Raw genomic sequence first — 11,375 nt, forward strand, 5'->3', positions numbered from 1 at the left:
ATTGAACAGATTGTTCAGAATTTTGTAAAGAAGGTTCGGAAACCAAAGAAGACTGTGTGGGAATAGGTTGAACAGATTGGTTAGAAGTTGGATGGATAGGTAGAGATGGTATATCTGGAAAGAAGTTGAAATCATCAGAGGATAAAGGATCTGTTCCAACGAAAGGGAAAAGGTCTTCATGAAAAACGACGTGTCGTGAGATGTGAATAGAATTGGTTTCAAGGTCAAGAAGTTTATAACCCTTATAACCAGAGGGATAGCCAAGAAAAATACAAGCACGGGCACGAGGATCAAATTTGTGACGACCTTTAGGAGAAGTAGAAGAATAACAAAGACAACCAAAGATTTTGAGTTGAGTATAATCTGGTAATTTCTTTGTTAAAACTTCAAAAGGGCTTTTATCGTGAAGAACAGGAGCAGGTAATCGGTTAATGAGGTGAACTGCGGTTAAGATACAGTCACCCCAGTATTGGAGAGGGATTTGGGATTGAAAGAAGAGTGAACGAGCCACATTTAAAATGTGTTGATGCTTGCGTTCAACAACTGAATTTTGTTGGGGAGTTTCAGGGCAAGAGTGGTATGGCACAATGCCTTTAGATTGATAAAAGGTGGTAAAGTTTAGTTCTGGAGCATTGTCGGATCTAACCCCCTTAACCTTTATGTTGAATTGAGTTTCAATCATCTGAATAAAGTTTGGAAAAATTTGAAGAACATCCGACTTAGCTTTAAGCAAATACACCCAAGTTGCTCTAGAACAATCATCTACTATGGTTAGAAAGTATTTGAAACCATCATGAGTAGGACTAGAGAAAGGACCCCAAACATCAATATGAAGAAGATCAAAAGGATTATCACTGAGATTATTATTAGAAATGAAAGGGAGATGTTTTTGTTTGGACAAATGACAAGTTTTACAGTGATAATCTTGAACTGTTTTTCGAGGAGTAAAAGAAAGAATAGAGTGTAAAGGATGTAATCTATTCAAAGAGGTGTCTAAGGAAGAGACAGCAGCAACGACTGTAGAAGGGGTAGAGCCGTTGGAACTGAGAGACTCTATATCCAAGAAATAAAGATTGGCCACCAGTATACCCATTCCAATCGTTAATTCCCCTGTATGATCCTGAATGGCACAAGAGGATTCATCAAACCAGATTCGACAATGAAGACTCTTGGTTAAGGAACTAACACTTAGGAGGTTAAACTTGAATTGAGGAATATAGAGAACATCAGAAAGGATTAGATTACTTCCTAAAGATATATTCCCTATTCCAACAATGCTCACAAGAACTCATGTGGGTAAAGTGACTGTGGTGTTGGGGAGAGTTTTAAAGGATTGAAAAGAAGAACGTTGGTGAGAAATGTGGTTAGTTGCTCCTGTATCTATCACCCAAGCATTTAAAGTTGGAATATTGCTACTCGTGGAACAAATGTAAGGCTTCTCAATTCCAGCAAAGGAACAAATAATAGAGGGAAAGGAATTACCCGAGACAGGACAAATGGTGGATGAGGATGGGAGGGAAGCTGAGACAGAGTGAACTTCTGGTACAGAAGGAGCACTAGGAACTTGAAGTTTGCTACTCAAGAATGACACGAGTTGCTGTATCTGAGTCGGAGACAAATCATTCTGTGTGACATCATCTTGAGAAACATCGCCAACAGTGACATTTGCTGATAACTCAGATTTCTGATTTGACTTAAAGCCTGTAGGATAACCACGCTTTTTGTAGCAACGATCCACAATATGTCCAACTCGATGACAAAATGTGCAGTAAGGTCTGTCTTTCTTCACATTCCCATTAGACTGACCACCTGAAGAAGATTGAGAAGTTTTACCAGTAGGTTGATGTTGTTGCTGAGAAACTTGGAAAGCAGCCGATGTAGTGAGATCAGCAGAAGGAGGTTGTCGAGCATCTCGCTGACTATCATCCTGATCAAGCAAGTTATATACCTCAGACAATGATGGTAAAGTCTTCTTCATAAGAATGCGACTCCTGATATTGTCGTAGTTATCATTGAGCCCCATGAGGAAATCAATGACTCTGTTTGTCTCCTTTTCGGCCAGTAAATCTTCAACCGTAGATGGAGTGACTTGAATGTTGGACAGTTCCTCCCAAAGAGCTTGAGTTTGAGTATGATAGGTAGAGAGATCCAAGCTTCCTTGACGGAACGAATGAATTTGGTGACGTAGCTTGTACAGACGTGGGAGATTGGACTTGTGAAACCGAGTGTGAAGACCCATCCAGATATCCGAAGCATGTTTGATATACAAAATGCTCGTGTAGATCTTCTTAGAAACACTGTTCAACAGCCAAGACTTCACCATGCTATTACAACGACACCAAATCTTGAAATACGTATCAGATTCAGGAGGTTTAGCAATCGATCCATCAAGAAATCCCATCTTATTCTTAGCTTCTAAACTAGTAGTCATGGCTATAATCCAGACTCCATAGTTACTCCCGTCTAATAGTTCCGATGTCAAAACTAATCCAGGATGATCCGAGCTATGAAGATGATAGGGAGAGTGGTTGTTATCGGGATTGTTCGATACCTCAAAGTGATCTGATGAAGATGATGATGTAGATCTACGACCGTAGGTACGATCTACACCATCAGGAACACGAATCGGAGCTTCCGACGCGACATGAGCTGGATTAGAGCCAGAGACTTCGTCGCGAGCCATCGGAGACCTCGGAGATCGAGGATTTGAAGAATCCGGTGTGGATGAACGGTATTTGGACTTGCATTTGCGTTTCGCCATTGAGAATCGATTTTAGCTGAGAATCGCCAAATCGCACAGAGAAACGGATAGAAATGCTCGTCGAAGTGAGATGAAGGTGATGGAAGTAAAAGAAAAAGAAGATCCGGTGGTTTTCCGGCGAGAATCCGGGAAAAATCAGCAGATCGGAATTTGAAAAACAAGTTCGCGGAAGAGTTTGTTAGAGACTGAGATTCATCGCTCCGATACCATATTACGGAAAAATCTCATTCTCATTAATTTGTAAAAATGTACAATGGTGGGTTTATATACATTGACCAGGCCTAAACCGGTAGCCTCAGACTGACTTAATTAAATACTGGTTTATCTATACCAGTTCACAGACTCTGGTTAATCTCTATTTACACACTACAACTAAGCTACAGCTACAACTATACTATATACACCAATAGTCATATGTAATAATTTGCCAAAATTTTCTGATTTGCGATTCAAACAGTTTCTTCATCTCCAATAAGCTGTCATTCAGCCAAACTACAACATCTTGTGAAGCAAAGATTGATTAATACGAATTCTCATACGAACTAATTTTTCTTATTTATAATTTTAAACTGATCTTTTTCAATCATTTTTTTTCATACAGTTATTATCCGATCTTTACGCATTTCATCGAGGAGAAAACATGAGAATCTCAAAGTGGGCTAAACACTTCCATAGCTATGCCTGTGGCCTTGTAGATAACATTAGGGTCTAATTCCGAAATATTAGAAAATGTAGGGCTATTATTTTAAATTATAAAGATTGTGTTTAGATAATTAAGAACTGGGTTAATTAGAGAAAGGAAAATAAGAGAGATCCTTTTAATTTTTAGCAGACCTTCTTCCTCAGCCATGGCCTCCTGTTTTTCCTTTTAGGTTTCTTCGTCGCTCTTTATCGGAAATCAACCCATCTGGGGGACGGAGCTGCCGGCGAGGAAATTCGGGCAGATTGGATCGGCGATTTGGCCTCGTTTTCTTCGGAGATCGCCTATTTAGGGTTTCGTCCTTGTTTGGCCGCATCTATGGATTCGCTGTCAACTGGGGAATTCATGTGAATTTCGGCTTTGGACATGACGGAATCTATCTGGTCACACGATCAACCTTCTCCTCGGTCGCTGATACCGTCACCAAATCCAGTGGCTAGTTTCCATCGCCAGAGGTCAGAACTTGCTTATTGACTGAGCTTGAATTATGAATCAAAGTAGAACCCTTTGATGCTTTTCTGCCTCTGAATTATATAAACTTGGAAGGAGATCCAGTGTTAGATCAAGTAATTACAAGGCTTGTTTAGGAGATCGTTGAAATGTCGGATGCTAGTCTCTTAATCCTGTTTGACGATGGCTATGCAAGTATTTTTGAACCTATAGATCTTTATGTATTATTAGTTTTCGCATGAATTTTTGTTAGTTTCAGCTTTTAGAACGGCAGTATTCCTTGGATGTGATTCTGGAGCTCTTACTTGTAGCCTAAATATCTGATCTGGTTTGAGTATGATTGTTCAGGTGTAAAAGCGTCTTTAAGCTGCTGGTCCAGAGAGAAATCTCACCAAAAACAAAGTTTGTGCCAAGGAAACGATGGGGTGAAAGCCGATGGGATGCTGATTCGTCGTGTGGAACCAGTAGCGAACCAGTGAGCGAGCTGGGACATAATCTTATTTCATGGTACCTTGCTTCCATCGCTTCTTCGTTCTTCAAGCTTCCTTTCTCAGGCTTCTGATGTATCTTCCGTGAAGATTAGTTTATGTGATCCTTACCCCTTTTGGGGCTTCTGAATGTAAATTACATTCCTTTTATGTAGGGTCGAGGCAGAGTCATTGCAGCATTTATCTGCTAAGTACTGTCCTCTTGTGCCTCCTCCAAGGTCAACTATTGCAGCAGCGTTTAGTTCTGATGGAAGAACTCTTGCTTCTACACAGTAAGTATTGTGAGCCATATTTATTTTATTATAATTATTTTCCGATTGCTAATGAGATTTACTTGGGTTTTGTATCTTGTAGTGGCGACCACACTGTAAAGATTATTGATTGTGAGACAGGAAAATGCCTTAAAGTTTTGAGTGGCCATAGGAGGACACCCTGGGTGGTGAGTTTGAGAATGTTATCCCTTTTCTCTTAACTTCATTTACTCGATGACTTCCAATGGTTATTAAGTAGCACTTAACTTGACCATAACTATCTCTAGATGACCTAGACTCATCTCGAGAAATGAAATCTAGTGGCTATCTTTGTTATTGGTTTTGTAGGTCGGATGATGGGTGTCTTGTTATATTTTTGTTTAGGTGTAGCACGTTAATACTTGCAGTGGATTAAGTTTATTTAGCGACGCGTTACAGCCACTGCTTTAGTATCTAACGTTATTGGGTTCTCTACAGGTCAGATTCCACCCGCGCCACTCAGAAATAGTTGCTAGTGGAAGTTTAGATCATGAGGTCCGCTTATGGAATGCAACAACTTCAGAATGTATTAGATCTCATGATTTCTGTAAGTACTAGGCGTTATAGTATTTTGTTCCTTTTCCTCCTCTGCTTTTTCATATAATTAATTTTCGTCCTCTTCTTCTTTTCCCTAAACAGATCGACCTATTGCTTCTATAGCTTTCCACGCTGAAGGTGATTTACTTGCTGTTGCGTCTGGTCATAAGGTATCTTATTGCCTTTAAAATTACTCATGAAATGCTAGCTAGTTGCAGGCGGTGTATCCTTTCAGAATAAACATCGGATTTAAAGGTCTTAAAGTTTGATTAATGTTTTTTTCTTTCGTAGTTGCACATATGGCACTACAATAAGAGAGGCGAGGACTCATCACCCGCAATTGTGTTGAAGACAAGGCGCTCCCTGAGAGCTGTGCACTTTCATCCACATGGGGTTCCTCTTCTCTTAACTGCAGAGGTGAGCTACTTATTGAGGTTTCGGTTAATGTTGTGCCACTTTGTGGGCTTACGCTATTAACTACAAATGGCAGGTGACTGACATTGATTCATCAGATTCCGCAATGACTAGAGCAACATCTCCGGGTTATTTGCGATATCCGCCTCCTGCTATTTTCTTCACCAACACACAGAGTGGAAGTCGTACCAGTATGGCAGCAGAATTGCCACTTGTGCCATTACCGTACTTGCTTTTGCCTTCATATTCTGCTGATGATCCAAGAATCCAATATTCTACTGGTACAACTGGTCCAAGGAGTGCACAGTCGAGGTTTCAGAGTAATCAAAACTCTGTAGAACACGGCAGCAGAACAATGTCTCCTCCTCTTCCCATGGCTACGTCCGGTGATCTTTCTGGTTCCTATCTTGTCCCAGAAAACTCTGCTAGCAGCACATTTGCTGCCCAAGCTGGAGCGACAACTGCTACCACTACAGTTGATGCCATGGATGTAGATGAACCTCAACCTATTGGAAGAAATAGAGTTCTCAGTCAAGTTTCAAGTCAATCAGATTTACTTGAGTTTGGACAACTTCAGCAATTATTTCACTTCAGAGACAGAGTTTCGTGGGAATTACCTTTTCTTCAAGGGTGGTTGATGGCTCAAAGCCAAGCTGGTGCTAACTCAGTGGTTCTTCCTAGTGGTAGTAGTGGTCATGTCAACACAATTCCTTATACAGGTTCTTCTTCAGCATCTCATTCATCCACAGCCAGTCTAGAGGCTGCAGTAGCGTCATTAGAAATTCCTGGTGGTGTTAACTTATATGGGGTTTCTGGAAGAGGTGACTCCCGGGACCGGATTTCACAGTCCCGCTTCGCAGGATCTCGTTTAGCAGAAGGTCTTACCTCTCATAACACTCAACACGAAGGAGCTGATGCTCAACCTGTGGTAAACAGAATCCCGTCTGAACTGGCTACTTCGATTGCTGCTGCAGAGTTGCCTTGTACTGTGAAACTGAGAGTGTGGTCACATGACATCAAGGACCCCTGTGCAATACTGAAGTCCGACAAATGTCGAATAACAATACATCATGCTGTTCTTTGCAGGTAAATATTCTCCGTAATAGTGTTGTGCAACGCTTGGATGATCGTGATGCTAAATAATATCTCACTTTTGTTGATGGGAGATACATTACGTGTATTTATATTTGCAGTGAAATGGGAGCCCATTTTTCACCATGTGGGAGATATTTAGCAGCCTGTGTTGCATGTGTTATTCCTCATGCTGAGACAGATCCTGGTTTGCAGACTCTGGTACAACAAGATTCAGGGCTTGCAACTTCCCCTACTCGACATCCTGTCACAGCACATCAAGTCATGTATGAACTTCGTGTGTATTCTCTTGAAAAGGAAACGTAAGTGCTACTGCCATTTGTTTTCCTTGTGTTAATTATTTCATCTTCTAATTATTACATTCTCAACTTTTTCACATGGCATATAGCAGAAAGCTGACAAGAGTGTGTGTTTTGTATGTCTACAGATTTGGTTCAGTGCTTGTGTCCCGGGCAATTAGGGCTGCACATTGTTTGACTTCTATCCAGGTTAGTCAGTCACCGTTAGGGAATACATTGGACATATTTGTTAGACATAAGTAAAATCATTTGAATACATGCAAGCTCCTGATTTAGTTAAACTATGGCATCAAGTTTCAGTTAGATATAAATACCATATATAACACGTAGAGTTATCCCGAATAACCAACAACTCAACTGCGCAAAGTCGTTCACTGATTTTGACCCCTAAATGCCCCATTGTTTTTGTTTAAGTAATTAATGGCTGTGAAGGTCTATGAGATTCTCACTCTAATCAATAGTCTACTGATTAGTATTATTGTGATGAAGTGCTATAATTTCAAATTTCCGTGCAGTTCTCACCAACCTCCGAGCACATATTGCTTGCATATGGTCGGCGGCATGGTTCACTTCTGAAGAGCATTGTGAGTGATGGAGAAACAACATCACATTTTTTCACAGTGTTGGAGGTAACTTCTATGCTCCAGTAGTTATGAATATGAAAACACACATAACCATTTTTGTTTTGGAAATCTATGTTATATACTCTTGAAATATCGCACATAATTCACCTATTTTTGTTGTCTTCCATCAGATTTACAGAGTTTCAGATATGGAACTGGTGAGAGTACTTCCAAGCTCAGAGGATGAAGTTAATGTCGCTTGCTTTCATCCTTCTCCGGGAGGAGGTCTTGTTTATGGGACAAAGGTAAATGATTTAAATTCATAATGTGTAACTCTTCACGGCGCTTCAATTATAAATCTACTAAAGATTTTCCCAAATACTTTCCCAGGAGGGGAAGCTTCGGATCTTCCAGTACAACACAGCTGCTGCGTCTAACCTCACTGCACCCAACCTGGCCGAGGTAGAATTATTGAGAAGGTTGATCTTCTTGAAATAATCGAAGTTAAAAAGGTTTTGAAGGAAAATCATCTTTTTGAACTAACATGTGATTAATGAAAAACAGGTGCAGACTTATGCATTAGAATGCTAGGCAGAGAAGAATTCAGGTCTCAACCACTATATACATACAATCTCATAGACAGATGTTGCATCGAGGGATTACTCATCTTCCTCTGTTTCTTTCGAGTAATCCCTCCCATTCCGCTTGCTCGCTCTGCCTTTTAGTTCGTCGACCCTGTGTGCCATGAAAATCTGAGAAGCATTTTTCATGCACAACCTGGGTGGTTTTTTCTTTTATACTGTGGAAGGTCGCAAGTCGGCATGGCCTTTCTCAATTTGCGAACTTTTTTTTCTTTCAAAAAAAATAAAAAACTAAGCAGGTCTCTGAGTCGGTTGTTTGAAAAGACTGCAGAAAAATGTAAAAAAAAAAAAAAAAAAAAAAAGAGTTCTGTGTTTGTTATTGTAGCTTTGTAACTAAGTTTGTAACCACGCTTCTTCCTTTGTAAGATTAATTTTTACTCCTTTGTTTTTCTTCACTTACCTACGAGAAGTTGGATTCTCATCAAGACGTTCGATCTGATAGACGGTAAAATTTTCTGAATCTGCTACCTATTATCTTTTTAACGAGATGCAATGGATGATGCGAATCAATAAAACAAAAGAGATGCCAAAAAACGTTCGTCACTCGTACACGTTTGAAGTTTCGAAACCCTATTGCCATCCTTTTTATAACGCTTCAACTTGGTGGACTCCATTTTCCGGCGACAAAGTCCTTGTAAAATTTGGACCTCTTCGATACGACGTAGAAGACTGCCCGAAAACATGGAAGAGAATGTTATGAGTAATGATCAGTTCCACGCAAACGAGTTTAAGAAACAGAGTCGAACGTGATAATACAAACAAACCTGGGATCTCAGGGATGACAAAGTTAGCTTCTTTCAACACATCATGCAATGTTCTTCGCTCGTTCACTTTAACCATACCCGACGAATGTCTTCCTTTCACTTTTGCCCCAATTCATGGAAAAGACATGTGAGCCTCTAGACCGATTGACAATGTAAAAGTGGATAATATCACAAGTTTAAGATTCTTACGGTTTGGGAGTGTTTTGGGTAAGCTTGTGTCCTCTTCTCCGGTGGTTTCAGCTTGAGCACCTTTTGTACCTTCTAAAAGATACTGGAGAACTCTACTCCTAGGCAGAGGAGTTCCCGAACATGCCTAGAGAAGAAACAAAGAGAGGAGAAGGTTCCAGGTGTTAGCGCTAAATGCTTCATAACACAGTTTAGTCTATTGGAGTTTCAGTAGTTTTTCATAAGGACAAGTTCAGTGAATTCATCAAGAATAGATACAGACTTTCTCAAGGAAATCGAAGTGGTAAGGAAACGAAATAACAAGATGTCAGAATTTTAACTGCAGATACTAACGTTAAAATGGCACCGCAAAATTGAAAACAAGGGTTAGGAGGAGTAGATTACCTCGTAGTAAAGCTCAATCACATCACGCGTGTATTCGTTGTTTTTATCCCATGGCAGCGGCGGGCTATCTTCTGAAAACATGTTCAGAGCGCTAAGGAGGGACAAGAAAACAAACTGAACAAAGCTAATCCGTATAAGCAGTTATCGAAATAAAAGAAAAGAAAATATGATTTTTTTTTATAAAGGATATCATATCAAGATGGGTTGCAAACATGTCTGTTTCGCAGAAGTCCTCGACAAAGTCACTTGTCATGGCCTCTGCGTAAAGAAGCAGGACAGGCCAATGTAGGATGTTGTTTTTATCTAACATTGGCTTCTTCAAACCCGTGAGTTCTCGGTACATTGCTTTGCCAATCTTCACGCCTCTGTTCTCGATCGCAGAGAGACAAGCCTAGAACAAAACCAAGGGAAACGTAATAAAGCAAACGCTAAGGATTCTGTGTCAATGCTAAGGCTTCATTGTATCCGATCCAAAATCGAACCTTGGCTTCCACCACTGCCTTTGAGACTTGAGCCTCGTGTTGTTCTTTCTCGTGCTTCTTTGAAGTCACCTGTTTTAGAAGCTTCTTCAAGTCCTCGTTACTCGGGTCATTCTCGATTCCCTTTTCACAGTAAGTTTTTGCTTCGTTCAGCAAATCCAATGACATTGATGCCTTTGCAGCTCGATACACCGCCTTTTGAAGCACTGAAACCCATCAGGGAAACGACAAAAAAAAAGCTGCAACGAAACCAAAGAGAAATGTGGTTACCTTGACGTTACCCGGACATAGCCTGATTGATTCCTCAGCATCTGTGAGGGCACGCCGATAATTCCCTAATAGTAGATTAACATGGGCTCGATTCGAGAACAAGATTGAGGTCTCTGAGTCACTTAGAACTCCTTGCTTAATGGCTTTCGTGTAGTTTTCAACCGCTTCAGAGTAATGCTTTTTCCCTTTCCTCACGCATTCATTTCCCTGCTCCTGTGATTGAAGAAGACGTTCATGGATAAAAAAAAGGATAACAAAATCCGAGTGATACAGCCCACCGTATAATTCAACTACATGAAACATCGAATCAAACTACAAATTCAAATTTTATATTCTGAAGACGTTGAAGCACGAAAGGAGAAATCGGGAAGTAGTTAAAGGACAGAATCAAACGATTATTAGTCATAATTATCGGGAAGGAGCATCGAATTAGGAGGTTTAGAACCAAATAGAAGGAGAGAAAGAGTGGATACTTTGAATTCGATGGCGGCGGATTCTTTGAGAGCAGAAATAGCTTCGAGATCAGCCTTTTCATTCTCCGTCATCGGCTCCGACCCAGCATCCATCCATAGCGCCATTGATTCGCAGCAGAAAGATATAACACAACACTCGAGATTCGATTAACCTAGACGAAGACAGAACCAGAAGAAGGAGAAGAAGAAGAAGCTTCGAGTTGTTTGGAGGGAGAAGGAGAGACCGGTTGAATCCTATCTTTAACCGAAGACCGGTTGAATTCTACCGTTACGGTTCGACCGTATATCTTATGGGCTTAAATGGTGTGTTAGGTCTGGGGAGTAATTGAGCATTATGGGCCCAATTGTTTTAGGCGCTTGTAAAAGAAATAATTTTATGGCATTTTCCATCAGAAGTTCAGAACACATCATAAAGCCACGTGGAGATTGTTTTATTAAAAAAAATCTTTTGATGCATGGTTTTTTTTTTTTTAAAAAAAGAAGAAAATGGAAGCAGTTCAACCAAGAAAGAAGATATTACGACAAAACATTTTAATCTGAAAAAACTGCATTTTCTGGATAATTAATTAGTTATATTACTAAAT

The 11,375-nt window shown here is 40.2% G+C and overlaps 2 protein-coding genes across 3 annotated transcripts; one reads left to right on the forward strand and one right to left on the reverse strand.

Annotated features, from left to right (window-relative positions):
• The first annotated feature begins 3,574 nt into the window (after window positions 1–3,574).
• On the forward strand, window positions 3,575–8,539 carry LOC18994451. Of its 2 annotated transcripts, none has more exons than XM_006418099.2 (14): window positions 3,575–3,916; window positions 4,260–4,418; window positions 4,555–4,671; window positions 4,754–4,838; window positions 5,128–5,236; window positions 5,329–5,396; window positions 5,518–5,643; window positions 5,717–6,726; window positions 6,834–7,034; window positions 7,160–7,220; window positions 7,547–7,660; window positions 7,786–7,899; window positions 7,985–8,073; window positions 8,159–8,539. In XM_006418099.2, exons 1-14 carry the CDS (start codon window positions 3,828–3,830, stop codon window positions 8,175–8,177), a joined length of 2,361 nt encoding a protein of 786 aa, XP_006418162.1. In that variant the 5' UTR covers window positions 3,575–3,827; the 3' UTR covers window positions 8,178–8,539. The 2 variants fall into 2 exon arrangements, with proteins under 2 accessions (XP_006418162.1, XP_006418161.1); XM_006418098.2 differs by having other exon boundaries at window positions 7,985–8,056.
• A 137-nt stretch (window positions 8,540–8,676) lies between these two features.
• On the reverse strand, window positions 8,677–10,997 carry LOC18994452 (tetratricopeptide repeat protein 4 homolog). Its single transcript, XM_006418101.2, has 8 exons — window positions 10,792–10,997; window positions 10,319–10,531; window positions 10,052–10,243; window positions 9,760–9,960; window positions 9,570–9,650; window positions 9,189–9,312; window positions 9,000–9,098; window positions 8,677–8,904 (listed from the first exon to the last, which is right to left on the reverse strand). The coding sequence occupies exons 1-8, from the start codon at window positions 10,894–10,896 to the stop codon at window positions 8,831–8,833; spliced, it is 1,089 nt and encodes a 362-aa protein (XP_006418164.1). The 5' UTR covers window positions 10,897–10,997; the 3' UTR covers window positions 8,677–8,830.
• Window positions 10,998–11,375: the final 378 nt, after the last annotated feature.

Source organism: Eutrema salsugineum, unplaced genomic scaffold (genome assembly GCF_000478725.1).
Source record: "Eutrema salsugineum unplaced genomic scaffold, Eutsalg1_0 scaffold_5, whole genome shotgun sequence".
Lineage (NCBI taxonomy): Eukaryota > Viridiplantae > Streptophyta > Magnoliopsida > Brassicales > Brassicaceae > Eutrema > Eutrema salsugineum.

Bases quoted from the DNA above. Each gene is read 5' to 3' on its own strand.
- LOC18994451 (XM_006418099.2), top strand. From the start codon at position 3,828: ATGACGGAATCTATCTGGTCACACGATCAACCTTCTCCTCGGTCGCTG. The intron at 5,397-5,517 runs GTATCTTATTGC...TTTCTTTCGTAG, and splicing joins CTGTTGCGTCTGGTCATAAG to TTGCACATATGGCACTACAA. The intron at 7,221-7,546 runs GTTAGTCAGTCA...ATTTCCGTGCAG, and splicing joins ATTGTTTGACTTCTATCCAG to TTCTCACCAACCTCCGAGCA.
- LOC18994452 (XM_006418101.2), bottom strand. From the start codon at position 10,896: ATGGCGCTATGGATGGATGCTGGGTCGGAGCCGATGACGGAGAATGAA. The intron at 10,244-10,318 runs GTAACCACATTT...GTGCTTCAAAAG, and splicing joins TATGTCCGGGTAACGTCAAG to GCGGTGTATCGAGCTGCAAA. The intron at 9,651-9,759 runs ATATCCTTTATA...AGCGCTCTGAAC, and splicing joins TTGCAACCCATCTTGATATG to ATGTTTTCAGAAGATAGCCC.